Here is a 26,726-nt window from a genome sequence, read left to right as displayed (position 1 = left end):
AGGGTTAACCATGAGGCAAGAGTGTACTGAGTGCACACGCTGGGCCTCAAAGCTGTCCAGGGCTCAAATCAGCCAGAGTCAGGATTTCTGTGAGAGCCTTGTCCTGTCGGCCAATCTGCCCCCAAGCCCTCCCATCTCACCTTAGGGCAAAGGTTAGAGGGCACAGGAGAGAACCCTAGAGGCAAGGTGCCTTTTCCCTGTGCTTGACAAGCTCCGTCTGAACTAGACCTACTCCTGGAAGCCCAACAGTGTGGTCAGACGAGCTGTGGTGCCATGGCAGGCTTTCCACGTTGAGAAACAAACCCAAGGGATTGGAGCACACATGATGGCTCTTTGTGCTAAATCATCATCATAAAGTTAAAAAATGGAAGACTAATCTTCAAGTGTTTTGCATGAAATACCTTAACTTCGTAGGAGTCTGCACTGGGTTTGAATGGTGTCCCTCAAAATTCAAGTCTTCCGAGACTTCAGAATGGGACCTTATTTGGCAATGGGGTTTTTGCAGATGTAATTAGTTAAGATGAGGTCATACTGGACCAAGATGGGTTCTAAATCCAATATCTAAGGCCTTATAAGAGGAGAGACAGAGGGAAACACACGGGGAGCAGGCCATATAACAAAGGAACCAGACATTCAAATGATGCACCTACAAGCCAAGGAATGCTAAGGATCACCAGCTATCACCAGAGCTAGGAAAGAGGCATGGAACTCTTCTCCCTCCAAGGCTTCAGCAGGAACCAACCTTGTCAACACCTCAATTTCACCTATTGGCCTCCAGACTTGTGAGAGAATACATTTAAGTTGTTTAAGTCTCCCAGTACGTGGTACTTTCTGCGGCAGCCCTAGGAAAACAATACAGGATCCAAATCCTCGGGTCACACACGCTTGTTTCAAATTGCCCAGACGCAGAGGCTGATAAAGGACTGCAAGGGCGATCATACTGACTATCCCAAGTCAACTTGCTTCCCCATCAGTGAATGCCCATTTTACCCTCTAAAGTAAATCCGCATTAATAAATACTTTCACCTGTCTTTAAATAGTAAGGACCTGTAATACTTCTATTAGAAAGTAACACTACTGCTTTAAAAACATTTGGAAATCATCGCTATTAACTAACTCCACATTATAATTTTTGAAAACTGAAGTCTGGAGCACTTATTTTAAGAGATGGCAAATTTCTACCAAAAATGCATGCCAGGGTTACCTGTTATCATTTATCCCAAAAGTGTACAGGACAATTAATTTAGGGCATTTTCAAAAATCAACATTCTGTTCGCACAAAGGAAAAATCCACTTTCTACCCTAAACGCGGTTTCCCTGGTGATGGGATGGCCCATATTCAGTGCTGCCCAGATTGACCGCTGCCTTAAAACTGTTCTGCTAACAAAATTTGTCAGGGTTATATTTTACACTTACAGCTTCCGCAGCAAAGGCTGTACATGAATCAAGGTTTCTAACCAGGCATTCACTACATTCATATGCACCAGGATCAAACCAACTCCTCCTGAAGGGAGAGACTATCCTTTATAAAGACAGCAACTTCATTAAAGCGCTTCCTTCGCATGTATATGATGTAAATATGACAGTGCAATTACAGGAAGAGGCGTGCATAAATTCACACAGCTGGAAGGAGCTTCTCCTCCACATCTTATGCTCCATGGAAGATTTAAAGCCACATTAAATTAAAAAACAAAACACATTAAATTACACAGCCTCGATACAGTTTATCTACCCCAGAAAAAACCAGTGCAGCAAACAGCTCTCTCTTCAAAAGGGCACGTGCCTGGAAGCAAGCTAAGAAAAAAAAGGTTAATAGAAGGATTATTCCTATTGGTCAATAAATTCGAATGGAAAGCTTAATTAAATCTAAATTTATGCCTCTCACACACCCAGTACAATTCAACAGCATGACCTTCTCCCTCATCAAGCACAGAATCCAGACAAAGCCTCCCTATTAAATTAAGTGTGTGTTTTTTTTAAGTCTCAACTGTCACAACTGAAAAACACATTCAGTCAAAGCCACAACAAGAACCTGGGCTCTGCAAAGTTTATTCTGTTTTTCCAATATTTGTTATGCCCATACCTTTGAACATATTTATATTTAGAAAAAATTTTAGTAGGTACTCTCTTTAGAAAATTTTCTTAATGCTAACCCAAGGAAGAAAATAGTTAAAATAAAACCAATTGTAGATCAGAAATAGTCCCATACAGACACATAAATCTATACACAAACATACACATGCTCTCATGCTAGCAGACACACAGAACATCTCAGTTGTCACTTATAAGAAGTAGTAATGAGCAATTAGGAAAAGAACACCCAACTTTCCTTTCTTCTATTCAGTTCTTATGTGTAAGCAGGTTTGTACACAAACATTATTAGTATGAGGATATATCAAGGGTTGTATTTTTTTTTAAACTTCACCAGAGAATATTTTTTCAAGTGCTTTTCAGAGAGAGTGGAAGGGAGAGAGAGAGAAAACTATCAATGTGACAGAGACACATTGATCGATTGCCTCCTGCACAGCCCCAACCAGGGCCAGGGATCGAGCCTGCAACCCAGGTACATGCCCTTGGCAGGAATCGAACCCAGGACCCTTCTAACCACTGTGCTCTAACCACTGAACCAAACCAACTAGGACAAGGGTTGTATTTTTCAAAAAGCATCTAGCAAACAAGAATTTTATAAAAATCACACTGTACTTGTACCAACTGAACATGTGTCCACTTAAATTAATGTGAGCCATGTTAAAACCTGTTATAATGTAATTAAAAGTATAAAAGTTAAAATACCAGTGAATACCATACATTTCAATCAGCACACACTTAACAGATGAGGGGTCAAATTGATTTTTTAAATGTATTAGATTCTATTTACAAAACAATTCCAACAGCACATTCAGAGGCTCACTCGATCATCGACCCCCCCACCCCACCCCCTCACACCTCACATAGTCATGTAGGTGTCCACCCATCCCATGCTATCAGAGTCAGGAGACTATCTGAATATCTGACTCAACTAATCGCCAGGTCTCCCCCCACCATGCACTGATCACCTCCCTCCGTTGGGAGGTACATTGCCCAGTAGAACCTGCTGCCATGATGGAAATGTTTCACAACTGTGCTCTCCACTAGGGTGTTACGTGGGGCTCATGAGCTCTAAAAATGTGCTAGTCTGCGTTGAGATGTCTTGTAGATGTAAAAGGCATACTTGATTTCTGACTTAGTGCAAAAAAGGTACAATGTTTCAGTAATAATGTTTTATAATACTCATTACATGTGGAAATGGAAATATTTTCTGTAAGTTGGGTTAAATTAAATATATTAAAATTAATGTCACCTGCTTCTTTTACCTTTTTAAATGTGCCTGTAGAAAATGGAACATGGTGTATGTGCCTGCCATTTGTAGCTTGCATTCTCTCTCTCTTGGGCAGCACTGCTCTAGACTGGGAACTTGCTCACTCTGCGATTCCATTCTACAGGTATTAACTGAGCACCTACTATGTGCCAGACACTGGATTTTTATGCTGAAAGTTGTGCCATTCATCTTTGCATCTTCTAGCTCTAGTAGAATTGCCGGGCATGTTGGTTGAACTTACTGATTTAAGGACCCATTCAGTTTCTAGCCGTTAGAGCGCTTCAGAAATGGAATGTGCAGTAATAATACTGACAGGACTTTTATGTTGTTGATATACAGTAATTCCACAGGCTAAGTGTATTATTATTTATTTAGTCATTCCCATGGGTTTTGTACTGGATCTATTTAGTACTATGAATAGCTTTCCCCAAATGAACTTTCTTGCTTCTACCCCCAACCTCTTGGGTTATTTCCTCAGGATCTAGTTCCCAATGGGGAATTTATGAGTCAATGGTAATACACAGCTTTGTTTTGTGTTTAACTCTTATGATTTATCACCAGACTGTAGCAAAAAGACAATGTACAACACTGCCAACACTTATTAACACCCCAACCAAAACCAGACTATCATTATTTCTGGTAATCTAAGACAAAGTAGTATTACTTTTTCTTTCTTGAATTGCTGGCGAGGGTACGCTCCCGTTCTCACAAAGATATTGAGCCTCCAGTTCCCTATACTCACCCCTCCTAACCACATTTAAGGAGGACTTCGGGTACTGACCTTTGGTACCTCAATTCTTTATATTTTAGATGATAACCATTTAATCTTTTCAATTGTCCCATTATTTTTCCCTGTGCTACGGCATTCCATTTAAAAGGTATTCAATTGCCTTTGGCCGGGCTATTTTTCTTTCATTCTTTAGCAAGTCAGGCGCATCTGTCTTGCGTATGATGATTTTGTCTATTGCTTCAGTGGCCCTAAGTTTATCTTCCCTGTACAGCTGGGTGAAAAAGCCTACTCCATTTTCTTCGTTATTTTACAGATAAATAAGAGGAATCCAACAGCAGAGGCCTGTGCACTCTGAAATTAATATACTTTTTAAACTGCAGAACCTTCTGGTATGAATGAAATCTGCTCAGCCAGTTCTCAAGGTGGAACTGTCCCCATCATAAAATGACAGATGTCACAAAACAGCTACCCTTTTCCAATCAGAGTGAAGCTGGACATGACGTGTGAGAATGAACACTTCCAACTCTTCTTTCAGTTCTCTTGATCGCCAGTGTTTCTACATACTTCTCAACAAGCTCACTTAAAATTCATTTTCAGCAAGAAAGGTCATCGATAGACAAAAGCAATCACCTGAAAAGAAATACCATTGCCTGGGAGTACAAAAAAAAAATTAATGGCTATGGAAACATTTTGCCTAATTATTTTTCATATAATGAGACTCTCTGGGAAATTACAACAATCCCCCTGCCCAACAGATGGAAAATGGAGGAACCCCCCCAAAAAAAGTAGCATATATGTAACTGTTTACAAAGTTTAGATCATACTAGATAATGTTTTACATATCTATATATGTAACTAATACAGAAGAAAAAAAACTCAGAAATGAATTCACTGAAATATTAACAGTGGTCATCTGAAGGAAGGGAGGATTACGGGTAATTCTGATTTTCATCTTTAGACTTTTTTTGCAAAGACACTTGTATTACATACTTTATATAATTAACATTTTATATATATACACACACACAAAAACATACTTTTATTCTTTTAAAAATTAGGCTTTGTAAAAAACAGGTGGAAAAGATTTTGGCATTATATCGAATCAAATGCTACTAAAAATCAAGCTAAAGTATCTCAACTTTTACTGAGGCCCCTGCTCACTAAACACAAGCACCCCATTTTTTTCATACGTAAGAAGCCTCCTATCATCACTATAACAGTAAATCTATCAGAGATTCATTAAAATAGAGTTAAAAGAATTCCCCAAATACCAAGAACTTTCAAATCTTTTTCTTTTTGTTTTAAGTCTCTAAAGTACTTGCAAGAAATATCTGCAATGAGGTTTACATAAAAGTGACTTGATGGTATTGTGGTTAAGTTTTTTGTAAGTCTTTACCCGTTAGATAAATATTGAAGCATTTACTGGCAATGTTAAAAATAATGAAATATTTAAGATCTCCTTAAAATACTCTAGCAACAACAAACAACACTGGTGGGGAAAATAGATAAAACAAGAACAGAAGGTTGGAAGTGTTGAGTTGGGTGATGGGTACCATTTTTCTATTCTACTTGGTGTTCAAAGTTTTTCCATAATACCGTTTTTTGAAAGGTGCTATGAAAAACCAAAAGTGACATATACATATGCACAACCTTCCTCATATCCTCCAATGTAGCAAAAGTAAACTCAGAGCCAAACACTTTTTTTTCTTTTTTTTTTACAACAGGGAGTCTACTTGAACGGGAGCATATGACTGCACCTTTTCTTAATTAGGCAATAAAGGGCATGTGCACATGCAAATCTACCAAGAAAAAATAAGCATCTTTTATTTGCATCTATAAATTTGATTCAGAATATTTCAGATTTTCTTTCCTGGGCTGCAATCAGATGAAGGTAGTCAGCTGATTCAACCCTACTTGGCTCGTGACATTTGAAAAATAAGATGCAGGCTGACTCCAGCAGCAGCAAGATGCTATTCCCAGTCACCTTCTTCACACAGGGGACAGGCTACTTCTCTAAGAGGACAGGCTGGTGCCTCAGCACTCAACAGAAGTTAGGCAACCACTACCAATATCACTTCTTTTATACAGTCTGTTCTTAACCATAGTTGCAAAGAGTGATGTGAATCCTGAGGATCTGGGATCCCCAAACTGATGACCTCCCAGTGTATCAAAGTAGGACAAAACACACCCCAACCTGTGTTCACAAGGCACTTCCAGTTGGAGGGATTTCCTGTGCATCATCACAAGTGAGCCTCGAATCTCCCATGAGAGGCTGGTATAGACTGTCTTATCCCCATTTTACAGATGCAGAAACTCAGGTTCAAAGCTGTTAAAAGATTTGCTCTCAAACAACGGAGTCTTCTGATTCCAAGGACAATGTTCTTTACGCTACCCAACCCTCCCCGCCCCTGGAGTGCGCTGTGACAGTAAGGAGGAGGCGAGCACTTCATAGAGGGAAGAAAGGCAGAAAAGAGGGGAAATCAGCTGTAGCCCTAACTCCTCCTGAGTTTCAAAACACCCTTAATTATTTCCTGACTGCCCATTACTTTGTACTATCTATTCTTTGCTATGATCATGGGGACTTGGACTGTACTTCTGCTTACATCCATGTTTCTGCGGGCTTGCTTTCTCTGCCTTCTGAGCCCCGACTGAAGCCTTCTAACAGCTCACTTAACCTAAGAAACACAGAAATACTTTTTTTAAACCAGGAGGGACTGTCATGGCTGTGTGGATGAGACATTTGCTGCTGGTCCTCTCTCTCTGTCATCGAGATGGTATGAAGGAAGAGAAGTTGGCAGAGAAACAGTCACAGCCCTCAACTCCCATGGACCACTTAACCTCGTAGGAGAGCAAAGCCTACCTCTCTGACTTCGTGAAGCTGGCCGGAGTACTGACTCTTGGCTCTTCGGGCAGCTGCAGGCGACTTGTGATGCGTGACTGTGACAACACCGGGGGCCCCCACACCGAGGTGTCTCTGGCTACAGGGAGACGCAGAATTGGGTGTTCCATGGGGGAGCAAAGTGAGGCTTCGGCTTCGGGAGCTTGGAGTAGTCTAGAATGAGCAACAGGTGTCAAAACTCAACAACCAACCTGCAGAGCACAGCCAAGCGTTGGCTTCCATTTATTTGGGGCCTCTTAAACTCTCCCCTTCGCCTGTTTAGAGAAACGAAGGCATGAGGGAGGTACAACAACACTACATGCCCAAATCCCACACTCACTCATCCAAGAGACAATTTCCATTAACTAGCCTTATGATCTCATCCCCAGTGTGTCTCCTGCCCCACACCATGGCCATGAAGAGCTACTGAGAGTCCCCGCAAACACCATGGGCTCTCAGGATCTGCGCCTTTGCATTCACTAGCTCCTCCTCCTAGAATGTCCTTCCCCTCCTGGCCCGCAAACTTCAGGTGAACCTTGAAGACTCAGCTCAGCGTCCTCTGTTGTGTGAAGCTTCTCCCTGTCTGTCTCAGTCTCTCCCCTGCTCTCACTCCACTGCATGAGACTATACCAATTGCCTAGTTACTTTCTTAAGGTATTCTTTCAAACTCATCTTTATATCCCCAAGACCCGGCACATAATGATTAATTTATTAAGCACTTAATAAATGTCTGCTGCATAAGTGAATGTACAAAGTCATCCACCAATTAATACTCATTTGTTAGTATTGAGCTTATATTTTATCCTAAGATAATATATAATCCAAATAACAACTTAGAACATGGTGAAGATGGCATCTCAACTTAGTGGAGATGAATCTTTTTAACCCTTTGTGGTCGTATTAAATTTGGACATGGGTGTCGTACTGGTCGGAATTAATTTCCATTGAAAGAGCAGTGATACATAACATGCAAGATTATGAAGGGTAAACAAGATTTATGAACTGATACATGAATGAATAGAGTTAAGATTCATACGGTTCCTTGCTGTGGTGGCTGAGAGCAGACATACGACCAGAACGGTAAAAAAGCTTTGGTGGCTGAGAGTAGACAAACGACCGCAAAGGGTTAAACTAGGGCAAGGTGTAGACAGTTCACAAAAAAGATAAATGGCCCTTAAGCCATTTGAAAACATGTTCAACTATACTCATAAGATCAATGCAAAGTTAAGCCACATTTAGATACCATCTTTCATTCATCAGACTGGCAAAAATCCAAAAGTTTGAGTCCACAGCCTGTTGACAGGACGACAGGGCTTGTGGGAGCAGAAGGCGGCAACCACCTGTGATGAGGTCAATCTGGCAGGACCCGTAGCAGTTACAGTCGCACCTCCCTGTGACCCAGCAACGCCCTGTGTGGGACTGTACGCTCCAATACTCCCGCACCCAAGTGAAATGGCATATATCTCCATTGGGTTTCATGGCAACGTACAAGAAACGAACCAAATGCCCAGCAGTATGGGACAGGTTAAGTGAAATATGGTGCGACTACACAGGGGGACACTACCAAGGTGTAACAGAATAATGACACAGGTCTCTGAGGTGGTTGGGGGAAAAAATATCTGAAACTATATAGTTAAGTGAAAAAAGCAAGGTGCACAACTACTCTACATACAGTATGCAAAGTTGCATCAAAATGTGGAAAAATGAGTATTTTTATTGTCATCTGTTTAAAATACAAAAAAAATACTCTAGAAGGATACACACACAACTTAAAAAGCTGACATCTGTGGAGAAACAGAGAAATGACAGAGTAGGTGCAGAGAGAACAGGAGATTTTTCACTGTAGAGTTTATTTTTATATTCTTTCATTCTGAACCATGTGAATGTATTACCTACCCAAAGTTTTTTAATTCTACATAAAATTTACATTCTAAACGCTCCTATACCTCATTTCAACTTGAGAAAAGGCAGATGATGTGCTGGATTCATGCCAGTTTTGTATTTCAATGAGCAGATATTTACTGAATACCTACTATGTGCCAATGGGAGTGTCTACAAGGAGAAACATGAGATGTTTCACCATAGATGCTTATGGTATTGCTAGGGATATATATATAAGACGCACAAACACTGAGACAGAAACACACACACACACACACACACACACAGAGGAAGTGCATACATGGTGCTAATTTGGCCGTAGAGCCAGAAAATGCCAGAGAAGTGAGGAAGAGAAAGGTCAACGAGAGTTGGCTTCATCACAGAAGGCTATGTGAAGGACACGAAGCCTGAGCAGGATTTGGAAAGACAGAGAGACACAGCAGCAGTGTACAAGGACCCAGTCAGGACATTCAAAGCATTCTTAGCTCCCCTCCTTGGGTAACAGTCACAGCTCTAAAAATTGTTAAATGTTAATAGCCTGCAACTTTACAAATCTCCAAAAGGTTGAGGAGCAGGGTGGGAGCCAGGGTCAAAATCAGAATTTTACAGTACACCCTGCAATGCCATAGTAGCTTGTAAAGGTTCTCTGGGTCTGGATTTGAATATAATTAATAGGAATACAGATAAAGTTGGAAAGTAGTGCATTGCTTTTAAATAACGTTAGGTAACTGGAGAAATCTGTGGTCCAAGAGTTACATAAACCTTGATTACAAGAAAATACAGCAATCATCTACTTTTGGCCTCAGTCTTTTCACTTGAAGTGTGGAGGGGGAAAGAAGCTATTTTTTTTTTAATCCTTTAATGACAGTACATTTGCCAAAGCATTAAGAGTCTACTAAGACACATTTTGATTGTTCGGGGGGCTCATTCCAGCCTGAGAAAAGGCAGATTTTTCACTGAAGCCAGACAGACAAGTTTCACTCCCCCAGCTCCTAGCTGTGTGACCTCACGAGAGTTATTCAAGCCTTCTTATTAAGCATCAATTTCCTAATCTTTAAAACAGGAATGATAATATTGAGCCTTAAAAGCCACCATGAATATTAAATTAGATCATGCAGGTAAAATGCTTAGCACAGTGCCTGGCGTGTGGGAGCTGTGTGGCCGAAGTTTCTTTCTTTCTTTACATCACTTAATGCTTGATCGATGGAGACCTTGCTGATTTTTAAAATATTAAAAAGTCACTTAATGCAAAATCATAAGCAGTGACTGACCTGCTCTTTATTTTTTATGGAATCAAAGTGCTGATGAAGCCCAAAATATAATTAAATACTTACTGGAGAACCTGTATGGTCAGCAATTAAATCACAAGATTGGAGAGGGGGAAATACTTCCAGATTCTGAGTAGAACGAGAGCCATCAGAAATTAGAGACGAGGAGAGCTGTGGCAACGGGCGCCTTCGCTTGGAACAATATCACGGTAAGTGGCAATAAATCAAGAAATTCACCCAGGAGCCAAATTGTTCCACTGTGGACATCTAACTCCACGGTCATTATTTAACGGCTGTCATTTGGATTCACAAGCAGTAAATTTGAGTTGAAAAACCTGTAATTTGCCATTAACTGTGGGGTTCTCGCAGTTTAATTCACACGCAGACCTCCTCCCCGGGTTAAATGAGCAGGAGAGTCCCACCCTTGGCAAATCCCATAGGTCACGAGGCACCGGGACAAATAGAGAGATGGCAGCTAACTGCCACCGCTATAAACGAGTGGGGTCTTTCCCAAACACAACCTGTATAAAATTTCCAGGTTCTGTGCTTAAATGTCAAACACACTCATTCTTGCTATTAATTTAAAATAAAATATTATCAGCGTTTGAGGAACAACATGGCAGGTTTTTGCTCCAAATATTTACTTCGATATTTGTAGGGGGCGACTAGAAATGCCAAGTATGCCATCTGCGGAAAATTCTGATCAAGGGTAACCGTTCTGTTCGGCAGCGAGACTCACCCTTTCCCTGGGAGGTCGGCCCGCCCCGGCCTGCTCAGACAACGAGGGAGCGGGACAAAGGGCTGCCGCTCAGATCCCGCCCAGGCATTCAGCACGCGACCGGGCCTCAGGATGTTTGCCAGCCTCGTGCATTGTCCCTACGTTCACTGGACTCATAAATTCCCAAAGGTTTCAAGGAAGACACACACTCACACAGACACACACATAGTATTTACTAGCCAAAACTGGCACGAAGAAAAGGTGTGACTGGAAAGAAAGGGAGAGCAAGTACTAGAAAGAGAACATCGAGCCAGGGAGGGAGCATGAGCTGGAGGGAGAGTCTAGTCTGGGGGCTTAGAGCAGAATCCACTGGACTACCCGGAGGCCTCCACCGCGTTCCGCTGTCTAGGAAAACAGCAAGGAGATCTCAGCCTACAGGGCAGTGTGGGGGAGCGGTCAGGGGCCCCAGTGCTAAACTCGGGGGCCTGGGGTCAAATTTGGACTCTACCACTCATGAGCTGTGTAGCCTAGGAAGGTAATGTGGTGTTTTCATTTCAATGTTACCACTTCGTCGGGTTGTTAGAGAATGTAATGAGGAGACTGGTAAACATATGCCACTCAGTCAGCGTGCAGTGAATGTCATCATCATCATTCAGAAATTCATAAAAATGAGGCCTCTCGGCACCAGGGTAGTGCAAGGGTAAGTAGTCCCAGAGTCAAACGCTGTATGGACTTAAAGGCTGTTTTTGCCAACAGTGCCCTAAGAAGATATAACTTGACTACTTCCTTCACTTTTTTTTTTTTAGAGGTAAAGTCAAAGTAATCATTCTAATTATTAAAAAGCTTGCTTCAGAGAAAAGGTACATTTAAAATATGAATTCACATTTTCAAAAGCCCACCTGTTGTAGAACGCTAAGTGCCTGTAGATTATTCCAGTGCTGGGTACCAAAGATAAAGGACCACTTTAAGCAAGTGATGGGCAATTTCCCATTAATATTTGAGAACAAAATACCAAACCCCAAATTGAAAAAATAATTAGTTGGCCCTAAAAATCGCTTAAAACATGTATCTAAAGTTTATAATAGACTTGCTGAAGCTCAAATTAAAGAGCTGAAAAGAAAGGGGAAAATATCTTAACTATACATTGTGGCAACCACTTCTACTGTACAAAATTTTACTAATGGGAAAAATTACTGAGGGCCAATTAATTATAACAGCATTCATATGACATTTAATTTGGAGCATGTTTTCTTCACTTCCTTGAATTCTTTCACAGTGAAGGAGAAAAAAGACACTGCATTTCAGAAGAAAACAGCCCAAGGGAGGCAAGAAAATCAAACCAGCTTGGTTATTTATTGTGAAAAACAAGTTTAACCAACTCAAACCATTTCATTATATTCTTTCTCTCTTCCTCTAAGAAAAAAATTAATGTACCATTTCTAAATATGTGAAAGCTAAGCACAAAAATTGTGATTTATTTCTTTTCTTCCAAAAGTAAACATACCTCAAAATCAACAAAAAAGGGAAGGCATAACAACAATTTTTTAAATAGTATATTCAGTGCCTTAAAATTATTCAGAGTTCTGTTTTCTTGGTAGTCAACATCTGAAGAAAATGTGGAGAAATTTTTCAGTGAATCCATTCTACTGTTTTGCTTAAACAGCTTCATCTGGACTTTTTCATTGGAATGCTTTTTGTTTGTTTGCTTGGTGTTGATTTTTAATATCCAGTTATCTCAAGCTTAAAACAGACCTATAGCAGAAATAAAAATTTTAAAACTGGAACATTTTCCCAAGTCATTTCCACGATTAACTTTCAAAATTACACTTAGCTCTCTCTACTTGTCCAAATTCCGTGCTCTTGCAGAAATAGGAGTTTCAACTTTAAGTTACCCAGCCCGAAGAATTTCTTTCTTTGTCATCTGCAAATCTTCAATATATCTTAAACCTTTTCTAATAACTTTATATCAATAACCTCTTAAAATACACACCCCTCCCAATGTGTGCAAACATGTGTGCAAAGAAAAAATAGTGGTTTTCCCCAGAGAGGCAATCTCTAGCCTGCTTCTAAACATACCATCCCGAAACCATGATTATACACGCAAATGCCAGATCAGCGCAAGCAAATGCATATTCTTTCCATTTCCTGAAAACAAAGGAAAAAAAGATTTAACATCTTTGGCTTGCCTTTTCTTCCAACATCTTCAGCCGCCAAATAAGTTCTGCTGACTCTTCTCTAACAGCTTATCCAACCACTCCAGAATTCCTAATCCATACTCTGGCCCAGCCTCTGTCTAGGCCAAGCTTAAAGGTCTCAAATGGACTTACAGTGTTGGTCTCATGCATGCAGCCCCCTTACCACAGGCCACCCCTTTCTTTCCCACTTCTTCCAGCCTTCTTCATCTTCTAGATCCACATTCTCAGCTTTTTCACCTTCCACCTGCATCCTTTGTTTGGGATCTTGCAATTCCAAGTACCAAGATTCCTTTTCTATGCTTTATTCTGAGAGTGTATAAAGATTGCCTCTTTCTACCAACCAAGCCCAATCCTCCATTTCTCATGCTGTGGCAATAGAAAATTTTAGAGCTAGAAGGAACCTCAAGTCTAGCCCTCTCCTTTTACAGATCTAAAAACTACAGCCTCAAAAAGGTAAAATAAAACATACAAAAGTAGGACCCAAATTACAAATTTCACTCAAGATTCAACTAAGAAAGCCTGATTCAAGACTCAGCCCCTCCAGGTGGCCCTTCTCAATTGAATGAAGACCTAGTCATTTAAAACAGTGTCTAACACAATGTAGACATTAAAATATTTGACAGAAAGGAGGAAAGCTGATATCCGCTATAGACTTTTACCTTTCTTCTTACCCAAAACTTCAACCCACAAAAATATTATCACAAAAATATACACACAACACTTCTTTGAAAGCAGGATAATTGTGTACCATATTCTCTTGGAATTGCAAATCCTCAAAGAAGTTAATTTTATTTTATATATGTTGTTTGTAAACAATATAAAACAAAGACTTTTTAATGTCAAACTGCCATTTTAACAGGAAAAAAAATTTGAAAATAAGAACTAGAAAGAAGCTTCCTTAACTCAGTTATATACCAAAAACCTACAGTAACCACCATAATTAACATAGAAATTTTAGCTTCATTGTTTTTAACTTTATAAAGAAAACAGGGTAAGAAAAAAGAGCTAGAGAAGACAGAAAGGGAAGAAATGAAAATGTCATTGAGTGTAGATGTGATCATTTTACAAAAAAGAAAAGACAACTAACGAGTCCAGCAAAATTGCCAGATATATGAACTTAGAAAATTCAATAGCATTCTTCTGTATCAACAATAACCAATTAGGAAATAAAGTAGAAAATAAGATAGTCACAACAGCAAACAAAAACTATGATGTAGAGGTATTGATCCACTAAGAACTACATAAGAGCTTTGTGAAGTAGATTTGTTTAATGAGGAACTGAGAAAATGAAAATACACAAATCAGATTAATGAATGGGACAGCTTACTATGGTAAAGATGTCATTCCCCCAAGTTACTTTATAATTATCCTAATAAAAGCGGCAACAGGAATTTTTGAGAACTCAACAAATTTATTCTAATATATGAATGGAAGAATAAAGATTTGTGAAGAGCCAAATTAATTTTGAAAAAGAAGGACTCATCCTACCACCAGAATCAAATATTAACAAAGCTATGATGATTATATGGTATTCATGCAGGAACAACCCACTGGAAAAAGCTAGGAAAAAGGGGCATAAAAACATTTATGTAGATATGAGAACTTGGTATATTCCAGAGGCAGCACCATAAGCCAGTGTAGAAAAAAATTAATATTGGGAAAAGCAAAAATATAGCTGGCTCTGTACCTCACAGCATAAAAGTCAAAATGTAAAAAGTTAAACTACAAAGCTAACAAAAGGAAATGTAGAATATCTATGTAACTCTGTATATAGCAAAGCATTTCTTTAAAAGGCCAACAACACAAATCACAAGTTGATCGTCTGATGGATTTACATTGTAAATAAGGGTTTCTATTCAATAAGGACACTTTAGACAAAATTAACAAATGCTGGAGACTGAAAGAAGACAGATTAATATCCAGAATATAAAAGGAGCTCCTACAAATAGAAGTTTGAAAACACTATAAAAAATGGGCAAAAAATAAGAATAGGCAATATACAGAAGGAGAAACATGAATGACTACCAAATATTCAAGGTAATCAGAGAAACACAAATTTAAAGTAACTAGGAGATTCTACACCCCCAAGATCTGCCAAAATCAAAGTGTAAAATAACACCAAGTAAAATAGCAAGGATACAAGGGAACTGGGATCTTCTGCATTGCTACTGGGAGTAGACTGGTACAGCCAGCAGAATTTAGTGAAATACATATGCATGTTCCCTGTGATACTCAAGCCTTCTCCTGGGCAGGTACCCAACACATATGCTCAGTCACTTGTACCTGCAAGAATGTTCACTGTCTATGAGGGTGGGGAGTTTTAGGCAATGTAGGTGTACATCAGTGAGAGTGTGTATAAATAAAATGTAGATTATTCATACAATAAACAATATACACGCATCAGTTCGAAGTAATGACTTAGGGGTACTTACAACAACACTGACAAACTTAAAACATACTGCTGAGTTAGACCAGTTTAAAAAATAATCACAGCTGCAGGACAGTATACCACTTACGTAAATCTAAAACACAACATAGGCGAACAAAACCCATACATATTCAGGAAAGTGAGGCTCACAGGAACAAGAAAATGGGAACAGGAGAGAAAGGAAAACAATCATAAAAAGAGTTTTAAAAACCATTTTTTATTTTGTTGAGTTGTACACTTGAAATGTGTATGGTTTTGTGAACCAATGTCACCCCAATGAATTCAATTAAAAAATAATTTTAAAATATCATTTTTAAAGAGACAGCCTTGTTTAGACTGATGACTTTGCCTTCATCCTACAATGATGGTAATAACTTTTAATTATACTGTATATACATTTACAATAGTTAACACTTACATGATATTATGTGCCGTGAGCTGTTTTAAGTATTATGTATACACCTTAAGTAATTTAACCCTCTTTATCACTCCATGAGGTAGGTACTAATAATTTCCATTTCACATCTAAGGCAAATAAGGTACAGAGAGATTCAACATTTCCCCAGGTCACACAGCTAGTAGATAGTGGAGCTGGGATTCAAGTCCACGCGAGCTGGCTCCCGAGTCCACGGGCTATGCTCTTAGCCACTACGCTGCACTGCCTTGCTAGAGGTGATTCATCCACACTCTTCAGCTGAGCTCCAAAAATGTCACCACAACTCTTACAGACCTTACAGACCACCACAACTGAAAGCTTAGCTGGAATTGAGGAGGGACAATTACTTTTTAATATCAAAGTCCAATACAGCATACCAATTCTCAAGTACTTTTAATAAGTTCATTAAGGTAAAACACATGGAGCTAAAATACATTGACTTAAGTGTTTTATTCATCAATTATCTGTAATAATAGGAGCAATATCTGATAGACAGTATATTTACAGATATTAAAGAAAAAATGCAGGTCACACTCATAACACTTAATGTGTTCTAGCCACGAGGCATTTATCTATGCTTTGCGCAGTCTCTCATAGCCTGTGACCATCCTCAGGCCAGGAACTGTGTCTAACTAGCCACAGTGTACCCTGTGGAACCTAACAAAGGGGCTCACCTTGCAAGTGCTATGAACATAATAAATACTGAGAGAGCAATGAATCCCTCAACCTCAATTTTAACCACTAAAGATTAAACTATTGTTCCTTCTTTGAAAGCCTAACTTTAAAAACATCAATGACTCATTAGTATCTCCTCTCCAAGAGACAGAAGAGTCTGGAAATGATACCACCCACTCTTAACTATAAGTAAACACAAAGTGTTCAAAAAGCAACCAACACACATTATTCAGAAATCCGAGTATTTCTTGAGCATCTATTATGTGCCAGGCACTGCCCTAGGCAATTGAGCTATAACAATGAACAACACAGACAAATATCCCTGCCCTCATGAAGGTGGCATTCTGGTGAAGCAAAGAGATAAAAAAAAAAAAAAATCAGTAAAATACAAAGTAGTTTAGATGACATAAAATTATATAAAGCAGGAATAACATACATAAACAACATAAAGATAAAGGTGGGAGGGCTTTCCAATTTTAGACAGATGGCCAAGGAAGGCCTCATGAGAAGGTGGCAGCTGATTTAAAGACCAGAATGAAGCAAAGCAGCAAGCCATGCTGACATCTGAGGAACATATTCTTGAGCAAGGAAGACCGCCTGGCCGGGGAGAAGTGAGCAAGGCACAGAGCAGTCCAGTTGAGGTCAGAAAGGTAACAGACCAGAAAGATGAGCTCCTGAATTAGAAATTACAGACAACCGCCGGGCAAGCCAGAGTACCTGGTATCACCCGGGCCAATTCAGACACTCAGAATAAGCCAATTAGGACGATGGGTTCCAATAAACTTTTTCCCTCAGGGCCATATTCAGGTATTACACTGTCATTTGCATACAATTTACATATGTCTACATGGCATGTATCACCTCTATCGGATAATTTTCACGGTAAAATTGTATTACTGCTGCCCTGAAGATGGGCATTTCATGAATTTATTCCACTCTCTATTTCTTCCCACATCTCAATATCATCAACCCAGGAGATATTTCATGCCAGAAATGAATCATGGAACAAAAGGAGACTACGTGGCAAGGAATTCTATAAATGATCGCTCTGTAACATGGAGGGAAAGGGCTCTTGTTTTATATTTAAACTTCTGTCACCTATCAGAGGGTCCAACCAGCCATAGGGATGAGAGGCCCAATGCAATACTAAGACCATTTCAAGAAGCATTTCTGATTTTCTGACAATCAATAACTAATCTCTGACAGAGGCAGAGATTAGTACCCAGAGATCATTATCTCCTTCCCAAATGTTCGGGCACAAAAGCGTGAGGCTCAAAGGACTCTCCTACTTGTTTCAATAAGCTTCACACTAAAAAAATTAAGTCACACCATTGTCAACGTGCCTCAGCTGCATGCAGAATCCTCCAGGATCCCTGGACTAAATCCCACTAATTACTTATTCCCAGCTTGGTATTACTGACGAGGTTAAGCCGGAAATGCAAGATCTGCTAATAACTCACGGGATCTGGGTAAATAGTACAAGAGGGGTGATAGCCACTGGAAGCTGCAGAAACCTTATAAGCCTATGAGCCAATTAGGAAATCTTCCTGAAAATGCTGTATGTGACCAGAACCTTAGATGCTGTAGATATTTACCTTCATCTTTGCTGCTGTCTTTTTTACGTGTATATAACACATACACGGATATATTCCTACAACTCTCCCTAATTCTCCCTGGGGCACTTCTTGCAGAAGCAGAAATAAACTGTAGGTTCATAAGCTTATGCAAGCACTAAGCTAGGCTTACATTTAAAGCTCAAAGGAATTTAGATTGTGTGTCTTGGATTTTTCAGAATCCAGACACAGGACTTGACAAGTACACAGAGCCAACAAGTTTTTTTTGTGGTTTTTTTTTTTTTTCTTCTTTTTTTTTGCTTACAACAAATTTCTGGATCACAAGGAAAAGAACTTCATTCTCAGATCTCTCCATTTTTACCAAAGAACTTAAGGCAGGAAGCCAATACAAGTGTAAGTGGTTTAAGAATTTGGTCCCTGTCATTCCAACCACTGAAATTGGCAGAACCTGGACTATATCAAATGAGTATCTGGCCAAGCTGGAGGCCTGCAGAATTCCCACGGGTGCTGGTCATTTCCATGCAGAAAGCACGTAAGTGGAGTCGTTAGAAACAGCCCCAAAGAGGTATAGAGCATTTCACAAGTGAGGATTTTTGCACTGCCCAATCTCAAGGTATCAGGTAGCAGAGTCCAAAAAGCTACATCTCAATTAACCTAACTGGACTCCCCACCACTCTGCATTCTTTCCATAACCCCCACTGACTCACGCACATGGGGTGCCAGTTTCTCACGGGCTGGAGCCTCTCTGACTATGCCTGCACACTCTGCTCCCAACTTAGCTAAACGTCTACGAAAGCCAACGGGATTTAGTCCTACTCTGCTTATGCTGCCATGCTTATTACTTTAACTGTGTAATTTAAATAAATTAAAAATACATAAATATGAAAAATAATCATCTTTATGAAACTAAGTTGCATGACTTGAAAAGTATCAACACAAGCGAACTGCTAAAAACTGTTGTTGAATTACGTGTGGGAACGATAACTATAAAAAGCTAGAAACCATTTATAGAAACCTGGAAGGATTTAAAGAAACCAAAACGAGATGAGAGGCGATACATTATAGATATGCTTTCTATAAGAAAGAAAATGCAGGATTCCTACCAGTAAACCCACGCTTGATGCGAGGTCCTTGGGACTACATCTAAAAATTGGTGAGTGAGGATTTTTCTCAGCCATAAGGTTACAGAACCGTAGAGAGGCCTGTTCTCCAATGTGTGAGCTGCAAGAGAGCAGTTTCCGTAGACTCGCCGGCTCAGCCGAGAGCTCCCGGCTCATCACAGGAGACGTGGTGTCTAACAGGTCAGCTCTGTGCTAATCCTCCGAGCACCCGGAGGAGGAGAGTCTGATCCTCGAGGGCAATGGGCATGCAAAGTTGTCAGGTGTTACAGAAACACAATAAATAGCACCTGCTGGGCCTCGGAATGCTTCTGAGTCAGAACCTTACTGTCGTCACAGACGCCAGAGCACATGAAGTAGAAAATTAAACTCTGATTGTCCCCTGCATGAGAATACATGAGCGATTTTTCCTCATTTCTCTCTGTCTTCAGAGACCCTACCACCTGTTGAAGAGTCCAAATTATCCTTTTTCTAAAAAGAGTGTTTGGTCTTATTACAATCTAATTGCAGTCCTACAGCTTTAACAGAGTTAAGGGTGTTAACTCTAACAGATCAGCCTACCTACTAATTCCATCAAAATGGGTAACGGAAGGGGGGGGAATGTTAAGAGGAGGGTGACAAATACATGACCTTCACACGGAGTCAGGCTGAGAAAAGTCCCCATGATTGGATACTATCAATTCTGGATACTCCTGAAATGTTGAGAGATAAAGAAGCAGTGGCTACCAAAAGAGAGGGAGGAATACAGAAATTTCATGTGCCAGAAACACGTGTCCTGCCTCACATCCTCTCAACCCACCTGTTTTTGTTGGTGTTTTGCTTTTTCATTGTCGACACTATTACAGATGTCCCCCACTCCCCCCCTTTGCCCATCTCCACCAAGCAGCTGCTGAGGCAACTAGTGCTGCACAGATGGTAGTGCCGGGCCTCAGTTGCACTATTTACCTCCTGCTTTCCGACCTGGGGCTGTTCTATGGAAGCCAATTTGGAAAGTCAATGGGAACCAACTTTGAAGAGCATGTACAAGACAGATACAGAGCAAACCGAGAAAGGCAAGAAAGAGATAGCACCCCCATGGGGCAACCGTTGACCAACGGGACAGGGGAGCCAGTGGATAAATAACGACATCATCTTACATGGGGTGGAGAATTCTGAAGCACACTCTGTATGGTTCCTACAAGGGTGACCGGTGGGAGTCTGCTCCAATCGCCCACAGCATAACCAGGACAATAGCACACCTTTTGGGTGCCTTCGGCAATTTCCATTATTTCACTCTTCCTGGTCTTCCCCCTCCACTTCCCCAGGATCACAGTCCTGCATCCAAGCCTTCATCTCTCAGGCTCCACTTTCTGCGAGAACCTACCTAAAACAGCAGGTGCACGTGGTTTCACAGGACGCCAGGAAGCAACCACAATGGTATGCTTGCTTTTATCCCTCGTGTATAACATCTGCGGGCCCTCCTTTTCTCCCCCACCCAGATTTACTCTCTATAGACTGAAGTTGGCATAACAATCACACTTCATTTCCTCCTCAAATCTTTCAAGAACTATACTGAGGAATACAGAGATAAACTGCCAGACAAGGGTCCAGTCTGGACACTGTATGCAGAACATAACTGATTAAAGACTTTGTGGCGGGGTATCTTCAGGACACACGCCCAGTGCTCACAGCAGTAGCATGTATATCAGCTCCAGGGTCACTAGAAGCCCTGGACCGTCCACTCTGAACCAAACAAAGGCAGCAGCCACGAGTGCAGATGCTGTATCTGAGCAGACCGGGCAGCTGAGGCAATGACAGGGACTCTGGGACCTGGGGCTATGGAATGAAGATGGGCTGACGGGCAGAGCAGGAAAAGACTGTCTACCCCATGAGCAGCTGTGACAAGACCGATGAGCTCCTATCTTATGTTTTACACACTGTACATGTAAGATGCTGAACTAGGATTCCTGTAACAAAGCACCAATCACCCTCTCTGGGTGAAAACAGTACCCATGTATTATCTTTGAGCTCGTGACCAAAATCAATATAAAGCAGAGAAGTGCTTTATGGAAGCAAAATGTGCGGATTCCAACCGTGAGCTGCCGTGATGTACGTGGGCTGCCGCAACGTAAGTATTTTACATCCCAGAGAGTAAGGAACAAGATTAACACCTTACCCAAAAGAGCTGAAATCGAGGACTCAGACCAATACATGGACACAAACTCATACCAGCACTCTTCACAAGAGCCAGAAGGTAGAAACATCTCAACTGGCCATCAAATGATGGGTAAACAAACTGTCATATATCCATACAATAGATTATTCAGCCATAAAAAGGAATGAAGGACCCATATATGCTATGCTGTGGTTGACACTCAAAAGCATTATGCTGGATGAAAGAAGTCAACACAAAAAGTCAAATATTCTATGATTCCATTTATATAAAATATCCAAAATAGGTGAAACCACAGAAACAGAAAGCAGATTGGTGGTTACCAAGGGCTCAGAAGGGAAATGAAGAATAACTGCTTAGCCCTGGCCGGTGTGACTCAGTTGGCTGGGCATCATTCTGAGCACCCAGAGGTCACCGGTTCAATTCCAGACAGTGCCCATGACTGGGTTGCAGGCTCGATCCCCGGCAGGGGGCATCCAGGAGGCAGGCAATCGATGTCGCTCTCACATCAATGTTTCTCTCTCTCCCTCTCCCTTCCTCTATCTCTAAAAATCAATTCCAAATCTTTAAAAAAAAGTTCGAGAGAGAAATGTTTTTCCTTCTCCTCCCACAGAAACACACAAGTCAGCAGCAGAGGACACCCAGATCACTCTCCTGACACCTTCAGCATAGAAAGCTCCAATTATTTTATTCGTCATCATTATAATTATATTAATAGGTACTTTGATTAAGCCTCTCTAAAAGTAGCTTTTGCTTATCTTGCAATATCTCTGTGAAACCCAGGAGGGGAAATGTTCCACCTACTTTAGAGAACAAGAAACTGAGGTACCAAAAAAGCAAGTAGCTCAAGGTCAAGGCCAACGGTAGAACCGTCAGGAGACTCAAGTGCCCTCTCAGTCCTGCACTGCACCCACGGATTGTGTCTGCATATAATGTGATGTCTGAAATGGAGAAAAGCACTAACAGGTGAGGAATCAGGTTGGCTTCAAAAGCCAGCAAATCAAAGCTGTTGGCTGAGGTCAGTATCTAACTTTGCAGTAAGACTTCCTAAGAGAAAAGACAGGGATTTTTTTTTTTTCCATTTCAAAGTCAATCAACATTTATAATATTCTTTTGTATTTCAAACATCAGCTTCCAAAGAGAGATCGTCTGCATCCAGTTTGGCCAGTCTATCCTACGCATCCCACTGGGGGAGAGGATATTTATGGCTTCGCAATGTGCCAAAATCCCGGATGCACTGGGGGCCGTGAGTCTACACTGCCCGAGGGAGAAGTGAGTCTTCCTCAGAGAGACAAGGAGAGCTGAAGAGTGAAGCACCCCTTCAATTGCACTCCCCAGTTCCCGGGGCCCCATTTACCTTCGCCGACCAGGAGTGGGGGAGCCGGCAGGAACCTCTGTCCGCATCCGCCCACAGTGGGCCGAGGCAGGAGGAGGCACTGCTGTGGGTCCTCACGGCGACCGAGTGCTTGCAGCCCATGGGGTGGCCAGAAGGTGCGGCCAGGCCCTGCCAGCGCTGCCTCGCCCAGCACAGCTCACAGGCTGTCAAACTTCGCCTCAAGCGAACCTTCCCTCTCGTCTCTTCTCCACTCCGCCAGTGCAGCAGAGCACGGGGGAAAATAAAACATCAGGAACATAGGATTTGCTTCCTCAGCACTAACACATGCCAGAGGTGCCACCCAGCTCTTCTCAGACAGGTGCAGAATCCTGGCACAGGCTGCAGAGTCTGGGGCCCCTTTCATTCCGTGGCTGGGACTGGGAACCTCCCAAGCTGGCCCGGTGGAGCGGGACTGCAAGAGAGCCTTCTTGCTTCCCTGCTGAAATCTCTCTCACATCCCAGCGGCATCCTTCACTGGGGTAGGTGCCCGGGAGTCTCAGAGACGTGATGGATGGGCTGCCGCACACCTGGCAAGAGCGCGGGGCCTTTCCCGAGAGCAGAAGCTCCACTGCAGAATAACCCTGTTGGCCTTGGTTCGCCCTGCACACTGCAACCATTTCCCAGCAGCTGGGGGTACAAAAGAGCCTCAGACGAGGAGCCAAACATATGGGGATGGCTTCAAGTCTCACCCCTGCATGTCCTAGCTCGCCACGTGGCCATTTAACCTTTCTGAGCCTCAGTTTCTTCATCTGTACAATGGACATAAATAATACCTACTGAACAGAACTGTTGTTGAGGATTATATGAGGCAGCAGTTCTCAAGGCAGGATGATTTTGTCCCCACCAGGAAGCATTTGGCAAAATCAGAAGACCTGTTTGGCTGTCACACCTGGTGGTGGGGATGCTACTGGCATCTAGTGGGTAGAGGCAGTGATGCTGCTAAACACGCCACGGTGCTCAGGACAGCCCCTCACAGCAAAGACTACCGGCCAAAAATATCAATAATGCCATCCACAACCTTCTTCCATGATAGGTAAATTATGCCTCCATAAACTTGATTTTTTAAAAAGATAAATGCCAAAGAGAGCATACAGAATGGGCTAGAGAGATTACCCAACCATAAAGGCCAACCTTCAACCCAGGAGCAGTTAATCACTGACTTGCCCCAACCTTCCTCTCAAAATCTCTATCTTCCATAACACACTGTCCTTTCTATTCTGCAAAACCCAGTATCCTAACCAGTTCCCCATGTTAGCCTGACTGCAGTGACCCTATAATGCCTCCTTTCCCCAAATTCTCTTTGACTGTCAGAAAACCAGAGTTCCTTGGTGGTTAGTCTCAGCTAGAAAAGAGCAAGTGAATAATTTACTTACCTTAAAATTTATACTAACATGTAAATGACTTATAAGAAGTATCACCCAAGAAATATATGCATTAAAAAAAAAAAACAAAAAAAACAGGGTCTTGTTTTTAAAAGTGTTAGACTACATGTGATTTTTTTAAAAAACTTTTTATGTGGAAATAATTTCCAACTTATAGAAAGTTGCATAAAAGAATACCTGTGCACCTTTTACTTAGTTTCACCAATTATTAACATTGTACCCCACTTGTTTTATCATTTGTTCCCCTCTTCTCTCTCTCCCCACTCTACACACACACACATATAATTATATATTAAAATTTTTTCCTAAACCATTTGAGGGTAAGTTTATATATACATTCTGACCTTTTAACTCAAGTATCAACTACTTCAGTGTATCTTTCCTAAAAACAAGAATATTCTCTTACATAATCACAATACAGTTATCAACTTCCTTATCTAATCCACTGCCCATATTCTAATTTTTTCAATACAAAAATCAGGCCCAGTTTTAGGGTCAGGTATTGATGCATTTAGTTGTCACGTCTCTAGCCTCATTCAATCTGGAATATTTCAATCTGGAATATTTCCACTGCCTTCTCAATCTTTTATGATACTGACATTTTTAAAGAACAGAGTGCACATGGGATACATTTTTGAGTAGGAAAACCTCAAAACCCTCACTGTTGTTTTCTAGTCCTGGGCCTTGCTTTCCTTTTCTTCATAGAATTCGCCCCTACCTGGCGTACTCCATGTCTGCTTGCTGACTGGCTCCCCCACAGAAGTGTAAGCTCCACGTGGCTACTCTCCGTGGTCCACGCTGACGTCCCCAGGGCCAGAACACCACGACATGCAAGCATTCAGTATTGGCTGAACACCCTTCCCAAGCTGACCTTCTAAGATGTTCTCCCAAAGTCAGCAAAACAGGGACAAGACAAGCCCACTCTGAACAGCTGACACCAACGACATGCCTGGATTCTCTCTGTCTTATCTGTTCACTCATACATGTCTACGGTGATGCTGGGTGCAGAACACATCCTCAGAATTAGACTTGTCTGTCCTGCCTCAAATCAAAACTTTTTACAGAGGTTTATCAATATAAAATCATCCACCATCCCTGGCCGAGTGGCTCACTTGGTTGGAATATTGTCCCACACACCAAAAGGCGGCGGGGTCAGTTCCCTGTCAGGGCACACACCTAGGTTGTGGGTTTGATCCCCGGTTGGGGGCGCATGCAGGAGGCAGCCCATCAATGTTTCTCTCTCTCTCATCCTCTCTCTATATATAAAAACATACCCTCGGGTAAGGATTTTTTTTAAAAAAATTTAAAAAAAAATAAAAATAAAAAATTTTTTAAAATTTTAAATCATACACTAATATTCTAGACAGAAACAGCAGCTAAACTATTGATTCTAGTACAAAGCCCTATTTAAGTACAGGTAAATGGTGGAACAAATTAGTTCGACTGCATCAAAACTGCGCCCTTTTCCCCATTAAATATATATATTTTTTAATCTGAAGGTCCCCTTGCCTAAGATCATCATCCTAAGTAGCACTAATACTTGCCTTTGGGGCAAGGCAGGCAGCCTAACATTAAAATTATGCTTGAGAAGTTATATATAATTGTTGCACTTTATTAAGACAATAAAAAGTCCCCAAACTTTATTGTTTTAATAAAAGCTGTTCTTAAATTGTGTTTTATTTACCTAATTTGATGGTGTGTTTAGGAAGCGGATGTTTTACACTTAATTTTAAGGTGCCAAAAGGTAATTATCTGTGAAAAATTCTGGAAGAAAAATGGCACTGAGCTTACAACAACACCAAAGTAAAGATGTTACAGCAGAAAACAGGACGAGAGCGCCAAGGGAAAAGTAAATCCTCAGATGAGCGTGTCCAACCTTACCTACTTGAAGTTAATCAAGCTTAAAACCATCGTTTTCTATTTCCCCCAGAGACTTGCCACTTAGGAAAACAGACAGTACCCCCACGATGCTCTGCTTTTCAACCCGGGGCGCTTTATATCCTCAGGGTCTCAGTGAGAGACGTGGTTCATCTTGCTTTTTACCCAATAATTTGGGGAAAGAAAACATTTTTAAAATACTAAATCAGGCTGGTATATTATGTAGCAGATGTAACAGTGAAAGGTACAAGTTGAATTTTTTGAGACACAATTTTTTGAGATTTCTAAAAGTGTGGGCAGCATTTAACCCCTGCCACCTCCAGAGTCATTCCCCATCGCTGTGGCCACAGACGGAGGCGTTCCGCTCGCAGGACCCAGGGCCCAGGTGGGCGCTAACTCTGCTGCCAGCCAACCGCCCCAATGCCCGGGGCTTCAGCTCTGGAAGAGGCCTCTCCACCTTCATCATTAATCGCTGTTTCATTCAAATAAAGGGGAGAAATGCAGCATTTCCCACAAAGAGCGTTAAACTTGACACACTTCAAACCATATCAAGTGAAATCAATCCTGAGCAATAAGCACAGAAGCCTAATCTGAACTGGCAGGAATTTGGAATTATCAAATATCTTCAAGGACATTTGGTTTTAAGACTTTCGAGTTAAGAATATAACGAGAAGCAGATT

At 41.2% G+C, this 26,726-nt stretch overlaps 1 protein-coding gene across 1 annotated transcript in view; it reads right to left on the bottom strand.

Annotated features, from left to right (window-relative positions):
- OSBPL10 (oxysterol binding protein like 10) overlaps positions 1-26,726 on the bottom strand; it is a 183,533-nt gene that overhangs the window by 78,663 nt on the left and 78,144 nt on the right. The window contains exon 4 of the mRNA XM_087825099.1: positions 6,949-7,140. Coding sequence (XP_087681225.1) covers positions 6,949-7,140 — 192 coding nt within the window. The remainder of the gene's footprint in view (positions 1-6,948; positions 7,141-26,726) is intronic.

The sequence above is a fragment of the Miniopterus natalensis genome, chromosome 15 (assembly GCF_054644295.1).
Source record: "Miniopterus natalensis isolate mMinNat1 chromosome 15, mMinNat1.hap1, whole genome shotgun sequence".
NCBI classification, from domain to species: domain Eukaryota; kingdom Metazoa; phylum Chordata; class Mammalia; order Chiroptera; family Miniopteridae; genus Miniopterus; species Miniopterus natalensis.
The sequence above is the reverse complement of the archived record's forward strand: the minus strand, read 5'-3'. Positions and strand labels throughout refer to the sequence as shown.